The 17005-nt window shown below is 35.8% G+C and overlaps 1 protein-coding gene across 2 annotated transcripts in view; it reads right to left on the bottom strand.

The window, feature by feature from the left end:
- The window catches only part of LOC128885436 (transmembrane protein 132E), a 186168-nt gene that overhangs the window by 41898 nt on the left and 127265 nt on the right, over positions 1-17005 (bottom strand). For both annotated transcript variants that reach the window (XM_054139485.1, XM_054139486.1), the window contains exon 3: positions 799-942. In XM_054139485.1, coding sequence (XP_053995460.1) covers positions 799-942 — 144 coding nt within the window. The remainder of the gene's footprint in view (positions 1-798; positions 943-17005) is intronic.

The following is a 17005-nucleotide window of genomic DNA, read 5'->3' as shown; positions in this document are numbered from 1 at the left end:
TTTACGTTTTATATTTATATTTATCATTACTCTGCCGCATGTTACCGACCAAAGAGCAGTTTGTAACATTCGGTCGTCCAAAATACTTACACGGAAACGGAAAAAGGCGATATGATATTTCTTGATGCAGAGTATCGTCAAATTATGAAGTAAACGTATGTTTAAATGTCGAAAGGTTTTAGATCGAGGCAGATTTGACGATGTAACCAACGCGAAACCTTCTCGAAACTAAGCAAGATTAATCAAATGTTTTCCTACTGCCAAAATTAGACAAGTCGTTCAGGCGATCATTTTTAAATACCTCACTTCGTATAAACAATGGCAGATATAGTAACTCTGATTTCAATTAATTTTCATACAAGTTTCGAAATAAGCGATTCTTATAACGAAAGTGCGACACACAATTTACGGTCATCCATATGTATTTGGAGTCATAAGTTGCTAATGTCATGCTGCTAACGTAACTAATTGGAAATGTTACTAATTACCATTCTCACGTGTTATATTTAGTTGTTTTCAATAAAAATAGTGCGACACGCAATTTTACGATCATCCATATGTATTTGTAGTCATAAGTTGCTAATATCATGTTACTAACGTTACTAATCGGAAATGTTACTAATTACCATTCTCACGTGTTATATTTAGTTGTTTTCAATAAAAGTATGTTTTCATCAAAATAATATTCATTTCACGAAGTGACTGTAAAATTGTGTGTCGGACTGTAGTGTTAATCCGTTAAGAAATGCCATAGGATGAGACAATAGATGTCTCCTCGCAAAATTGTGACGTACTTACGCGCTTGGTACTCGTGGGACGTTCTCCTTCCTCCTCGCGGTGAACGTCGCGATAGTGTTCTTCGCGTTGATATCGCTGTCGACGATCCAATCCGGATCGCTGGACGAGCCATCCAAGATTTTCACGCCAGACTTCACTCTGGCCCTGCAAATCACATACCAGGCAATTAATCATGTGGATTACATCGACTCGATCAAGGATATGTGGCCGCAGAATCAAGGTTGAAAGAAGTGAAACTTCACAATTTTAAAGTCAATCTTTCATCTTTAACTGATGCACGAGGTTCAATTTCTTAGAAACTGACGTTGACGGAAACAAATGTCAAATATGAACAAAGTTTAAATTTGACGATGACGTACATATTTGAATAAAAATACCAGTAAAGTTTTTGTTTTCATCGATATTGTACTTCCCTTTGATATAATTTATGTTTACTTGAAGTTGTAATATGTCAAATATGAACAAAGTTTAAATTTGACGATAACATACATATCTGAATAAAGATACCAGTAAATAATTAATGTTAATGTTGAAATAATTAATGTTTACTTAAAGTTGTAATATGCCTTGAAGAGATTCTAAATATCAAATCCTAGGAAGTATATTAATGGTTTGATTCATAAATAACTACCGTTTATTAACTTATAACTTATTTCCGAAGATGATATTACATAATAAATCTTAATTAATTATATAATTATCAGGCATTAAAAATTGCTACCTGGAGGAGTTTCCCTGAGAACATGATTATCTGTTACGGAAGTTATTTATGAATGAACCCAATACAGCAATCCTACCCTCTTTTTTCAATTTCATATTATTTTGTATTATTACTTCAAAACTAATTACAAATTCATATCAATCCTCATAAACGACTGTCTATACACCAGCGAGTGAAACGTTAAATAAAATGTCAATTAACTCAATACAATCGCTATTATGGTCAGATAAATTTACTTGTACCTCCATTTCCAACAATTCTGTCACTACGAATATTTGTCTATCCTATCCGCAATTTTGAGGTGTAACATTTTATCGGTGACATAAAAAAATACTCGGACTGCCAAAGGTTTAATCGTAATATTCACGTCAGGGAAAATCAATTGGTCGCAGAATAAATATTTCGTTCGACAACAAGCCGGACAGGTTTGTCGTGCGCCGTTAAATCCCACGCTCAAACGGTTCATAAATCGGGGACGTTACATTATTCAGAAACCGCGGGTGACGTCATGAAACGAGGGAATCCGATTAGTCCGCGGCACAATACGAACGCGAACACCGAATTTCGACGGGCAAACACGACCGACAACGAAAATACATAACATCGGGCGACGACGAAACGAATCGTCGCGCGTTTAACGGCGCTGTCAAAATCCTCGCGGAAAAAAAAAAGCTGTGTTGTTTAACTTTCCTGGTATTAATCTAGAAGCTGCTGAATTTTCTCCTTTTTTAATACAGTCGAAACTTTCAACCAAATATTCGTTTTTGGGTCGATTCCCAACATAAGGGAATTCTGCCTGTAAACGTAAACGTAATTTCATGTTTCAAAACAATATATAACGATGTCAATATCTCCTCACTTGGTCGGCAAATTGTTTTTATAATTGAATGGTAATTACTTTTGAGACTTAAATGAAGAGATCAACTTTGAAAGCTTAACAGAGAGGAGGTTAAAATTTTGGACGGAAAGACCACTTAACTTATGAATTCTAAATGGATTATAGTCTGATAATAAGACAAAACGGTTCATCAGTTTGCTATTTTTAAAGAGTGATTTAATTCACAATTTAAAATCACCAGAGATACATATTGTCTATGCGAAAGAAGAATGAATTTGGCGAGGCCTACAGGTTACAAAATGTTTCTAAAATTCGTTCAGAAGAGATTATAGAGGGTGTTTTTTAACATGTGAGCGCTTTCTGTAGGCTATCATCATCGCACCCTACTATTCGTGATAGTATTAAGACTCCTTGTGTTAGGTTGGGAGGCACGATACAGTAAAGTACTGGATAAGTGCAAGAAAATCGGGATCCAAACATTGCAGTTATCCAGTCGAGGTTTCTATTCTGTGTTTACATTTGGCTCGAGTCGAACGTCGAACATACAAAAGGACAGACAGTGAAAGAGAAGAGGTCCTAGGAAAAAAGCAGTCAGCAGAAGCGTAATCAATCGGTTAGGATCTACTTCACTATTTCACTTAAAAAATCGGAATAAAAATTATTTCTTTATTATTCAATATACAGAACGTCCCAAAATTAGTGTAAGAATCGGGAATATTACGCTACTCGCTCGAAAGGGTCAAGGGAGAACCTCCCCAGCGGTACTACATATAATCAGGTAAAAAGTGTTCTCCAGTTCGAGTTTGGGATATCTCAAAACAGCGACGGGTTAAAAAAACAAAATTTTGACAAATATAGACACTTCCTCTCTGTTATATTCAATGCCAGTCAGGAAGGTGAAAAGGGCGACAAGAATGTTATCGAGACGCGAAGCGGAAGGTACGAAACCGATAAAAACGAAAGGCGAGGGGCGAGAAATGTCCGTGAGAAGTTGGAGGGAGGGTAGCCGGTTGAGTTCAAGGGTGAGATAATTCCGCGGCGTTTACTTTTTCCAATAACTCGGCGCGAATTCGCGCCAGCCGGCAATTATCGGCTCGCAGCTGCCACCTGCATCGGCAATTAACCGTTTGCCGATTCTATCCAGAGCTGACGAAACGGAAAATCTGGATACTAGTTGCGTTATATTTCGTGGTTATCGTTGAAGCTTATCCAGGTAAAGTCTCACGAGAGTTTTATGGATCATGTAGGTACCACTTCCTGTGTGATAATTTGTACAGCTGTCGTCGATAACGTGAACCGCACAGTCGCGTCGAATGACGATAAAACGCTCCTATAAAATTGTAAGTGTTGTTGGTTATGAACGACAGTATTCGTGTCTTCGATATTGAATGGACGTAAATCAAATATTTATAGGCACGCTTGTGCGTATACATATCAAAGGATTGTAAAATTTTGTTTTCTTTCAGACAAACTATTTGTCTACGTAGTCACTTTTTGTATTAGGGTAATTTTGAGGATCTTCAAATGCTGCAATCGTAATTATTAAATTCATAACATAGTTTCAAATGTATATAGAGTGGTTTGTTTAAATCGAAATCGAATAGAAGTAAGAAGAGAAAGAAATGTTCTCAACTTCCGTTTGTACTTTCACAGTATATGTGCTATAGTATACTGTATTATACATATACATATACAGGGATTCGGAGGTTGATTTTTTTTTCTAATTACTTTGTTCAAGGTCACATCAACTACATGGTTATTAGTGACCACGTTAATATCTACAATTCAATTGCAATTTATTTATTATTTCATATTTCGTTAATATATCTACTAGTTTGAGAAATTCGTTTCTATTGTTGAGAGTCGTCTGCATATTATTTGAAAGTTTGAATTCTACTCGATCGTGCTGCATTCCCTGAAATTCTTCAATTAAATGTTTAACTGTGAGTGGTTCGTCACAAAAGGCGCATGATGGTGGCTAATTTCGTTATTTTGTAACAATGGGTTAGATTTTTCATTTTCGGATTAGACATTTTCTCTAAGGAAAAAGTTGTTTCGCCCATCGACCCGTCTCTACCAAAGACTTCCAACATTTTTGGGACACCCTGTATATTATGTAGAAAATGAAAATGCCTTGTTTTTTATCCCAGACCTAACCGTACCGCAAAAATCCCTTTATTATTCGATATACAGAGTGTCCCAGAATTAGTGTAAGAATCGGAAATGGAGGGTAGCTGAGACGATTCTAAACTACAATTTCTTTTGCAAAAATGTCGGATGGTGCTTCGTTTTTGAATTATTAACGAAAATCACTGACCAATTACAGCGATTGGTCGGTGAAATATCCGACATTTTTGCAAAGAAAATTGTGGTTCAGACTCGTCTCAGCTACCCCCCATTTCGAGTTCTTACACTAATTCTGTGACACCCTGCATGAATAATAAACCTCAGTATTCAGATCTTAAGTTAATTGTTTAACAAAAAAAATCGTTAAATATAGCTATGATATACACGCATCTAAAGTGGCTTCCCCCTGTATCCCCCCTTTCTAAAGACGTTCAGTAAATAGGTGCAAGTTGGACGTTTGACACTTTGACACGCGACGTTTCGGTTCCGCGAATAATGCGCATATTCAGCCACGGGTATTCCAATCCAACTGCCTCAATTATTTCAAGCTCTTCCCTAAAGGCTCAACTCCTTGGAACAATGCGACCGGTCGCACGCTCGTTAACTTTTCCAGCCCCACGGTTCTTTCAATTATCCCAGACCGGCTGCAAACGAAGCATTACCTTCGTACCAACGTATTGGATTTCCGTTCGATCGCGTCGCCGTGAGCAAGTATCCTCCAAAGTGACCAGACAGGGATAGGTAAAATTCTCATCTGGTGACAAAACGACGGATTACGAATGAACAACGTTTGAATCCATTGTTTGTTCGCTACAAGATTGCAATATGAATTTTGAAATCGTATTGTGTTATAAACATCCGCTTATCATTCATGTATTACAATTTTGAGACTAGATAAAATTGTGAATAATTCAATTTACGTGTTATATTTAGTATTTCGTGGTACAATACACGCAGGTACACTGAGAAGCATTCGTTCGTTTTCCACTTCGGAGGAAAGTTACAAAGTTCTCATCAATATGCAAATAGTCCACTTAACAGAGTCTGTAGAGTTAGAAAAAAAGTCAATATCATGAGCTTGTTTGCTGTGATACATGCTGACTGTAATAGAAAATAAATTGTTTCAAGGCAGTCTTTAAATATTTCATTAATTTTCTTATTTGCGTATTTACTGCTACAGCAAGTATTCAAAACGATGACCTTGAACTTGGACGCATTTTATAAAACGTGTTAATGTAGAAAACGCTGGGCGATGAACTTCATTTGGATTTAGCCTGTTTTAAGTGGCTCAGCTTGTATATTGATACTTAATTTGTAATGAAACGCTTTACTTACTTTTGGAATGTAACATTTTACCTGTGGATTGCTGTGTAATTATATATAATATATATATATAAAGTTGTGTAGGTGATATGTTCGATACAAGATTGCAATATGAATTTTAAAATCGTATTGTGTTATAAACATCCGCTTATCATTCATGTATTACAATTTTGAGACTACATAAAATTGTGAATAATTCAATTTACGTGTTATATTTAATATTTCGTGGTACAATACACGCAGGTACACTGAGAAGCATTCGTTCGTTTTCCACTTCGGAGGAAAGTTACAAAGTTCTCATCAATATGCAAATAGTCCACTTAACAGAGTCTGTAGAGTTAGAAAAAAAATCAACATCATGAGCTTGTTTGCTGTGATAAGTAGCTTGAGAAGGGGTCCATTGTCGTCGTAATTGGCCCTATGTGTACAGATAGAGAAAATAGAAGGCGAATGTCTCGTAGGGTACATTGAAGGGGATGCGATTTAATAAGAATAAACAATCAATTTTCGAGACTACGAATTTTAAAAGAAACGTAGTAGCATCCATGTGTTGCTTCTCCTGTTCAACGAATTTTAATGACATATCTTGAAACTTTACATTCAGCAATTATTAACCGACTACGCTTTCCTTTCATTCCTGTCATTAGTACTCGATAACCACTTTTTTCTAAGTGCTCTTTAACGTCATGATATCCTCGATCAATAACAAAGACGTAATTCACTATAAACACAGAAATACATCAATTTTTATATAAAAAAACTTTTTCATCAATTCAAGGATTCGAAAGGTTATTCTTGATCGAAAAAGTCATAGAAAAAAAAATAGTTTCAAAATTGGTCTAGAACGTTATCATAAAGCCATAAAGTAACTTTGGGAAAAATCGCCTGTTTCTAATGATTATTATGAAAATTCTGAGCTGTTATTTTTTCCGAGTATAGCCGTTATATACCTCTACAATGTATCCAAATTTTATTCAAATCGGTTAGGCCTTTTTTGAGAAAAACATTATTTTACGATTTTTCGTCTTTTTTATTTATTCAAAAACAAAAATAGATGGAGGTCTGACATTCTCTTATAAAATGCTACAGATATTTCTCTAGGACTTTCACTTTGCTTGTCGTCCTATTGCCTTTGTTTCGAATTCTTCCCAATTGACTCTGATGTTTAATACTCTTGCGATATTATACTGTCGAAGGGTATTCGATACGAAAAAACATTACGGAATTCTACGTAAGCTTCTAGTAAAGACTATAGCATCACGCATTAAAAATTCTAGAGATTTTATGGACGATTATATTGGAGAATTTATTGACGTGCACTCCGATCGCGAGAATGATGTATTTCATCAAAATTCAACGTGCTTCTTGAAAACTTACACAGATATCCGCAATATTCGATTGCGAACGCAATACGGAGCGATGAAGAATAACCTCCAATCGACATGCTGTCAAACAAGATGGATGGAAAAGTAAGGGAGGGGCGGATGTGACGTTTTCATTGTAAGTGAAAATTAAAAACAAAAATCTAGGAAAAGAAGAGGAAGCTAACAAAAATGTCCCATGCTCTGGAGTGGACTCTTTGGTATGACTTTTAGTGGTAGCAGTGAAAGTGTAAGGTATGAGCTGTTAAATTTGAAAATGGCGTAAGTCCACTTAAAAAAAAAAAAAACGAGTTAACGGTAATTTTAGTAAGATATAGATACCTTCTCTTTATATTTATAATCATGCATAATCATATATTCAATTTGGTTATGAAATGTTATCGCAAAAATATTTTTTTTAAGCGGAATAAGTCCATTCCTAATAATTAAAATTAAAACAACTTTCTTATTGCAATTATTATTGATTAGTACGAGTCCAGTGTACATTGGTCCACGTTAGCAAATACCACTTAGCTAGTGCTAGTGCCTGAAAAATAACATCATTAAAAAGATAACGATATAATTTACATCACCTTTTTAATACAAGTAAAATTAATTCAAATGCAAACCTTTAAATATCTAGATGAAAAAATGGACTTATCCCATTCTCAAATATAACAGCTCATACATTCAAATATACTCGAAAGATACTTCAAATATATTCAAAGATATTTCTTGACTTAAATTGCGATACAAATTTAGTATCGATTGAAAAGTGAACAAGGTAAACAATATTTTGCTTTTAAAAATCAACAAAAAAAAAAAAAAAAAAAAAAAAACCATTACACGATTATCATTTTAATGGAAAGGGAGAACGAATATGAAAAGCTTTACGTATTTATATATTCGATCGTATGAATGTTACGGATGAATTGCTATACGTCGATTTCTCCGGTTATTTATTATTCGAATAAAACTGTGACCATCTCCGATTGTATAATCGCATCGCCTCATCCTATCCCTCTATGCATCGGTGGCCGCGATATTCTACGTGAGAGCAGCTCTCGTGCACGGATGCTGGATGGCTTCAGAAATCGTTTATTCCAGCGCGCTAGCGCGCCTTATCCCCTCGATTACAAAGTGCCGGATTGGAAATTGAATTTCCACGAGCACGGTGAAATATGAGCTCCGAGGGTGGCCGTTCTCGAGCCTCGGTTACGCTTCAGACAAATAGCCGCTACCAACGGAAGCTCGCACCACTCTTTTCAACCCTTTGCGTCGTGAAAAACCGTTTTTTTTTCGCGTCGACGTCGACGGTCCACTCGACGCGAGCCCTCGTCGTTACACCTGCCGGAATATTTCCGCACGTTCGTGTTTACACTCTAAACATATATGTATGTACCGATTTACCGAATACTCGTTCGGAACGAATGCGATGGTTTCACGAGTTTTTGGTAACGGAAGTTTATTGCCAAAAAACTTCGCTGCTCGATGGTGGAATGAATTGCAGCTGAAAAATATTGATATTAATTTTACCGTAATAAAGAATCGAGATTGTTTTCGTGAAGCTTTTCGGATCCGATGGTCACTGTAGCGTTTACCTAAACGATACAATGGAATCCATTGTTACATGACTGTGTAACATGTGTCCCAATGTTATATAGAAATGTATAGTTTTAGAATTGGTTTTAGTTGAAATGTTAATACCTTTTTAAATTCTTTTGTACGATGTAAACAAATTATTAAATAAATAGCGAAAAATATTGAAGTTATAGCCATGGGGGTCGAGAAGGGGTGGTGTTTGTTGTTGGTAACAATTGTTGGTAACAATTGAAACGAAACATACTGAAACCAGAAATTCAATAAATTTCGCGTCGATAGAAAAATTGATTTTTTCAACATGAAAATAATAAAAATATTTTTGTTTTGAAAATCTGATCTCCAAAGGCGATGCAAAGGGTTGCAAACTAAAAACTAACTTCAACCGTTATGAGAAATATAAACAAAAATAAAGTATTAACAATAGGTTAAATTATATTTTGTATGGGCGTATGGATTCAGAATCGTGCATATACCGCTCTCGTCTATTTAGTATTTTAGAGGAGCAATGGTAAATTTATTTCCCCTTGAAAGCTGACATGTTTCTGTTTATATCTTTTTAACGAGTCGTTGAAAGTACCTAGCAATAAGTAAAAAATCGTGTCGATCGTTACGACGAATATTCTCAGCACGACTCAGTTATTCGATTCGATTATGAAACGAGGACCATTATTTGCAGGAAGCCGTGAATACGATATGCAAACAATGGTATATTTAATGCGGTAGCCGATATCGAACGTAAAGAAAGCAGTAAAAAGCAGAAAGGATATGAGCGTTCGGGCCATTGATTGCTCTGTAAAAGAGAACTGCATATTGAATCTCTCGAGCGAGTACCAGGAATACCATCATGCTCTATATTTTAATTCTGTATCAACTTGTTCTCACAACCCATTACGAACCTTACGGATTTCGGAAATTTCTTCCATCCGAAACCAATATCACGCATCGATATCCGGTCGGTACATGACTGGAAATCGAATTAGTTTAAATCTGTACGGAAAGAATTAAAACTTCAGAGATTTTCGATTCAACTCGCGTTGAAACTCATTCATTCGATTAATTCTATTCTAAATGGGACACAGTATATTTCAGCGATCTAGCGGGGCAAAACTTGTGTAGTACATTATCTCGGAAACTATTAGGCTGTCCGTACACGAAGCTACCCAATATGTAGTAACAGAAGTTGATTCAGTTTTTTAGAATATTATTCGAGGGCTGGCAGTCCTCTGAAGAAGTTTCTCTTTTTTTCTAAAAAATAAAGAAATTGTATACAAGACGAATTGAAATATTTTGATTTGTATTTTTTTTCGTAAAGTTCATTAAAAAACGTACATTTTAAAAAAAAACCGTCTAATTTGGTTAATTTTAGCAGAGCCATAGTTACTTGAAAAAACGACGTAATTTTTTGAAGAATTCCTAACTTATTTTTGGTTTGGTACAAGAACCTACAAAAATTCACGAAAAGGTAGGGAACTATTATAATATACAAAAATTTACAGATTTCACGCTCGTCGTAACAATCTAGGAATTGAAATCAGTCCCTGTCTCTGTCCATGCTTCATTGTATTCTCCTTATTTAAGAAATAAAACGATTTTCAATCATAAAATTTCAGCCAAATGAAAAATATAATCGGGATCCAAAGGTGGTCGTCATGATTTGGAATTTGTAATGCCCCATATATCCATGAATATTCCACTTTTTTAACAACTTCTTTGACGTACACTGTTATTACACTGTTTACCTAAAATTTTCATTATCCGATCGCGCGTATTTAAAGAAACGAAAAGTACCGTTCCATCTTTCTTCCTGCACTCTTAAGGAAAAACGTGATTTATTACAGAAGCGAACATTCGTCATCGATCATGTTACACCGTTGACATTGCGAGTTACGGTAGACGGGAAATCGATCCTAAAGTGCCCGAAACGACGTGTTTCCCGCATTATATAAGTCGCTGGCAAAATAACGTCGTTTTCGTCGCTGCAATATTACACACGGAGATACTCTCTTGTACACTATGTGACGCAGAAATGTGGTAATCGTTCATCCAGCACTAGTCGCGTCGCGGTTTGCTGCGCAAGATTGCAATTTAAGCGATCGGCTTCGAGGCACGCTGGAGAAGCATTTGGCGTCTCGCAATATCGAGACGTTAATAATGACGAATCTGCAGCAGTACATCGGTGCCGACTGCGTAATTAAAACGCTCCGAAAACGCGGATTAACGCGAATGCGCCAGCCATGCGGGCCAACCGCCATTAATGCGTTTTAATTAGAGGAGTGAATCGCATGCGCGTAGTCCTCGTGTCCGACAAAAAAAAAGACATTAACCCTTCCCTCCTACAAATTAATTATAGCATACACGTACGTCAAAGGATGTATGTTTCCGCGATAAGAGGGATTTCTCTGTCGTATTAGCGTACTATCCTATATGCGGAAGACGTCTATAATGTGAATATAAAATAATGTGTAATACGAATAATAACGTCTATGATACATGTTAGATTTTAGGGAGAAATGTTATCGTACAAGTGTTTAGGTAAAAATAGCATGCAAACATAGCATAAGCATCGTCAGACATACGTATTAATTAAGATATTATATTAAGACCTATTACGCCTATGACAGCCAATATTATTTTAATATTTGGCATCTGATAACATCGTTTCAATAATTGACGCACAAGCAGCACGAATTCTGATTTTCATATCGTTCGATTTAGGAGTAGTGGCCATTACTTGAGTCTTCGCGCATCCTCATAAAAAACGATGACTAATTTATAAATGACCGATTTTAATGTATTTGAAGTTCGCATTGCAGTTTTTTCAACAAACGATATCTTTTGTCATATTTCGTAAATTTTGTGCAATATGAAAGAATTGCTCAACTAAATACAATTTGTTGTTGAAAAGTAATATACAAAATAATAAAAATTTATGTGGCATTTCATTTAAAAATACGGGTCGTATGCCCATGAATTACATGAAAGCACCTATCGTACTATATGAGTTGTTATATTTGAAAATGGAATAAATCCATTTTTTATGTATTGAGATATTTAAGGGTTTGCATTGAAATTAATTTAAAATTATTGGCAAATGCTAATCAATTCGAGTGATATTTTTATCACTATACACCTTTTAAATTTTATTATAAAATAGTAATTATTAAAATTATTTAAAAAATACACGATTTTTTTACCTACAAATGAACTTATACCATGTTCAAAAATAACATATTGTAAAAAAGAAAAACAAGAGGAAATCCAAGTCCATATTTTTATAGACATTAGCTTCACTGAAATTGATTTTTTAATGTTAAAAATAATAATTAAAATGAAGTCATGTAAATACACGAATAACCACGTTTATTAAGAATTAATTTTACCTATATTAAAAAAAATGATATAAGTAAACAAGTGAAAAATGTAAATTACTTCGTTAGGATAACTAAAAATACAAAAAAAATTAAATGTTAAACTTATTTCCCCTTTACAGTAATAATAATTGCAATAAGAAAGTTGTTTTAATAACAATTATTAGGAATGGACTTATTCCACTTAGAAAAAATATTTGTGTGATACCATTTTATAGCCAAAATTCTCCTGTTTACATTACGAAAAAATGGTATTTCTCAGGATACGCAATTAAATATAAATCGGCTGAGAAACCTCTAAGCTACATTGCACGGCACGCGAAATTTTGTGTTTTGAGAAAAATGCGTTTAAAGTTTCCGGATGTAAAAATAGTCCTTCGTGTAGCGTTCGCTATGAAACTTGGCACGAAATATTCCTTAAATTATTCTCCTTTGCATTAAATATATGATTATAAATACGAAGAGACGGTATCTACATACATCTTACTAAAGTTACCGTTGACTCATTTTTGTTTTTTCAAATGGACTTACTCCATTTTCAAATATAACAGCTTACGTAATACCAAAAAATGAAAATTTGGCCTATCCTTGGTAGATGACGAACAACGGGCGAAACGTAAGCGAGAGAAACCCGAAGTTTCGCTACGCGACGCGTTCCGAATTCGCGTCCCTAAGATCGAAAAGAAGTTTACAGGGACTTGAAAATGCGAGTCGAGTAAGAGGAATACCGATCGGCAGAGCCTCCACCAGTCGCGAAACAAAAAAAGCCCGCTGTTCGGCTACACTCAAAAGGACATTTCCTCGGCGTCGCGGCGCCTGCCGGCCCGCCTACGCTCTCTCGAAGTCTTTGCTCTCGAGAATTCATGCTCCAATTACGTGACCGGGTCACGGGGTCGGCGTCACGGAGAGGTTACGGCGCTCGAGAAACGCCAGTCGTCTACCAGTCGCCGACGGCGCCGGATAGACGTGTGTCTATCCTTCAGATTCCTTTCACTGTTATGAATTAATGATACATGTCGCTATCAACAATTTACAAACAAACAGGATACGCAACTGATCAAATATACAAAAAGGTCACATCGAACGCTTCGGAACGTCGCAGTTTCCATATCCTTGTACTACACTGTGGTGCATTAGTATTGCTTTTTAAATGTTTTGGACGTTCGAGTTGGTATGAAATAAAATTAATGGAATGTGGGATGTATATTGGGCCGTCTGGAAAGTCCATGCAGATTTTTAGTAGGCGATTCAGGTCTGAATATATCGGAATATCTGAAAACAAATAAAATGTGTACATTCCTTAAGGGAGGAGGGTCAAGTAAAATTCAAAATTTTGACCTGTTTTTTGTTTTGTTTAGAAAATTAGTTTACCATCTGGAGAATGTGCTCCGACCATTTCAGCTAAAACTTCGAAGTCTAAGTGTACCTACAAGGTCATTAAAGTGATGCGCTCCGAACGCTACACGAAGGACTATTTTTACATCCGGAAACTTTAAACGCATTTTTCTCAAAACACAAAATGTCGCGTGCCGTGCAATGTAGCTTAGAGGTTTCTCAGCCGATTGCTATGAAACTTGGCACAAAATATTCCTTAAACTATTCTCCTTTGCATCAGCCTAAAGGTTTTTATAAAAATTGAAATAAACAATGTTTTTAATCATTTTTTTTATAACAAGATTTTTTAACGTGGCGTGAAATTTTAAATTAAAACTTTTTCTCTTTTAATCTAGGTTGATGCAAAGCGGATTACTATATTTTAACGAAAAATTGATGGATTTTTGATTTTAAATAATTAGAATGATCTGTGCGTTGCACGGCGCATTTTCGAAAAGCCAACTTCAAACAGCTGCTGTTCATTCATTTATGAATATTTTTACATTAAAAAAAATTATATAGATTATCTAGATGCTACAAAATATCAAGTAATTAGTTGTAAATAAATGTATATTACGCACTCTTCAAAAATAATTCGAGAAAAGGGGGTTGTTTACTTGATCCTCCCCCCTTAAGAGGTGGAATGGTTGTGGAACAAAATGGTACATATACAATTCAATAAATATACATCAAAATTCAAATATACCTTTGAATATTTCTTAAAAATAGGCATGAACTTTCCGGACAACCCAATATAAACATTCAATCGATACTTTTAATCTTCATTTGATTTATTTATGAAAGCTTGGAGGAACGATCTTTATTTAATTATAAACGAAGAAATATAAATAAGAAAATACTAGTGAAAATTAACAAGATGAAAATAAAAGAAACGAGCCTATGATACGTTTATTATGAAAGTTATACACAGATCCGAATATAGTTAAAGACTTATGTTTAATATACAGTGTAATATATTTTTCCATTAAGTAAATAATATTATTCCAACAAAAATTAATTGTATGAAATGAAAAGGTTTGCATTCGGGAGGTGACTCTCGGTCACCACTAGGTTTCACGCAGTAAATCGGTTAACAACGATACTTGTTTAGATTTAATTTCTTTGAAACTCAAAGTGTCGATAAAATGGTTGTCGAGAAAGTAAAGGTGACCGGATTAAGCTTAGCATTCGTGGCAAGAGAATACTAAAAAAGCATCTCGAGTTGTTGGTAGATACCAGAAAAAAAGGCCTCGAGTGCAAAGGGTTAAAACATCGCAGGCGTCATATAAGACGATGATAAGAAGAATGGAAATAAGTTAGCAATAAGTAAGCAGTAGTGCAATAACTTTGTATAATAAGTTACGCACTTTAAATAAACGAACGAATATATGTCGCGACATCTTGCGACACCTTTTTGTCAATTGTCGATCGGTCGGTAATCACGCATATTATCGATCATCTATCACTACTCAAAAGTCTGAGACATTAAAAAATATGGGTGGTGTTAAATTATGCTCGACAGTGTAGTTCAAAGTAATGTATATCCTGAAGGAACAGCGTCTATAAAACGTTGATTTTTAGATCTCCCTTTCCTTCCTTCTACTCCTGCAAAATCATATGCCTTTGCTACTTTCCATTCACTTTTCGAACGAGTGCTGCACGTTTCACTATCGGACAGAGGGCTTTTCTATGCGGAAGACGAGACCTCGTTGACATGCGCCACGGAAAATTCATCGCTCGTTCCGTCCTCCGGTTCTCCTATCGAATTCCATTTCTTAGCCAACAGTGGACGCGCTTGGGTGCCGCGAAAAGGGATTCGCGAAGGACCTATTCAAAGTCGCATAGTAGGGAGGACGAGAATTACGCGAATTCGGCGACGCGTCTTGGAATTTCACGCGGTTGGATTTTCTTGGATTGCGGTGGAATTCACGAACTGAAGACTCTATTTACCCTACAGCGAATACATAGAGTTATTCTTCGCTTCGAAGTCAAATCTGTACTAGCAGCTCCATCGCGGGCCGAATTGTTTTACTATTTCTCTTTTAATTGAAAAGGAAAAAAAAATTATTCTCTGCGACTTGCGTCATAAAATGGGGAAAAAAAGAAAGAAATTAAAAGTCTCGAAATTTGAAAACTTTAAGTTTTGTCCGAAAAATAAGAAAACTTCGTCACATGACGAATTCAATAATTTTGTTTTGTATTTTTTTTTTTTTCGTAAAGTTCATTCAAAAACGCACATTTTCTAAAGAAAACGTCTAATTTGGTCAATTTTTCGCAAAGCTGTAGCTATTTGAAAGGAAACGACATTTTTTTTTAGAATTCATAATTTTTTTTTTTGGTTCGGTACAAGAATCTGGAAAAATTCACAAGAAGGTATTTAATAGGATACTATAATTTGAAAAAATTTCAGTCAAGTCAAAAATGGACGGGTCCAAAAGTGATCAAAATGGCTTTGGATGTCCCATATACAGTCAGTGTAAGAAGTATTCGTACAGCAACCAATTTAAAATAAATGCTTCCTGTACGAATACTTATTACACTGACTGTACATTATACCGTTTAGAAGATGAAACATACTTTCGAATAAGTTTCGATTATTTCTCCATATGCATGAAAATAATAAATTAATATAAACATCCGCAGTCTAATCATTACAATACAATAAGCATATTGAACTACAAGCTTCATATGCCTTTCCTAAAAAAAAAAAAAAATACGCAGAAATACTGTTATTTTATTCATCCCGCCAGTGAAAACGGACGCGCACCGCTGCTTTACATCTTCATCGCAATTCTTCTTCGCCATTCTATTACCTCCTGATGGTCTCAACGCCGTGGCCCGACGTATGTACACTTCATTGTACCTCTACATCCATTACGTGACCCACATCGTCCATCTTCCTCCTCTTCGCTCGATATTTGTTCCGTTCCTCCGCGTACCTGCATTTCGCTACCAGTTTTCGTCTAGCATCCGTTCTCCGGTCTCGCTAAAGATCCTCTTTTTCCACTTTTATAACGCATTCGTATTGCCAAGCGAAAAGGGGACAAAGAGTACGGGCATCCTAGGACGAAATCGATATCCGCAGCCGGCGCAGGATAGGGAAAATCGGTCGCATGAATTATCAAGAGACGGTCTCCCCGATGCAAATAGAATCCACCCTCCCCACCAACACCCTCGCTGTTAGGGGAGAGGGCAAAGCGGTTGGTTAATTCGATCGACGATGCAAAACAAGCGGTAGATTCGATTTGCGGGCCTACCGACCGAGTAAGTCTTCAGCGTCGGCCTCGTTTTCGCGATCGACAGCTAGCGATGGGACTAATAACGTATCGGTGATAGCGACATCAGATGACGAGGTAACATTAATAAAATACCATTTCAACGGTCAATTTTCAACGCGTTGTCGGTTTCCATTATGTAGAATTTTGATCATATTAGGTGAACCGGACAATAATGTCGTTTTTGCAATTTTAAATACCTGTTTATCATTCATCAG

The sequence above is a fragment of the Hylaeus anthracinus genome, unplaced genomic scaffold, assembly GCF_026225885.1.
Source record: "Hylaeus anthracinus isolate JK02 unplaced genomic scaffold, UHH_iyHylAnth1.0_haploid 11981, whole genome shotgun sequence".
Taxonomy (NCBI): domain Eukaryota; kingdom Metazoa; phylum Arthropoda; class Insecta; order Hymenoptera; family Colletidae; genus Hylaeus; species Hylaeus anthracinus.
This window is presented reverse-complemented; position numbering and strand designations above follow the sequence as displayed.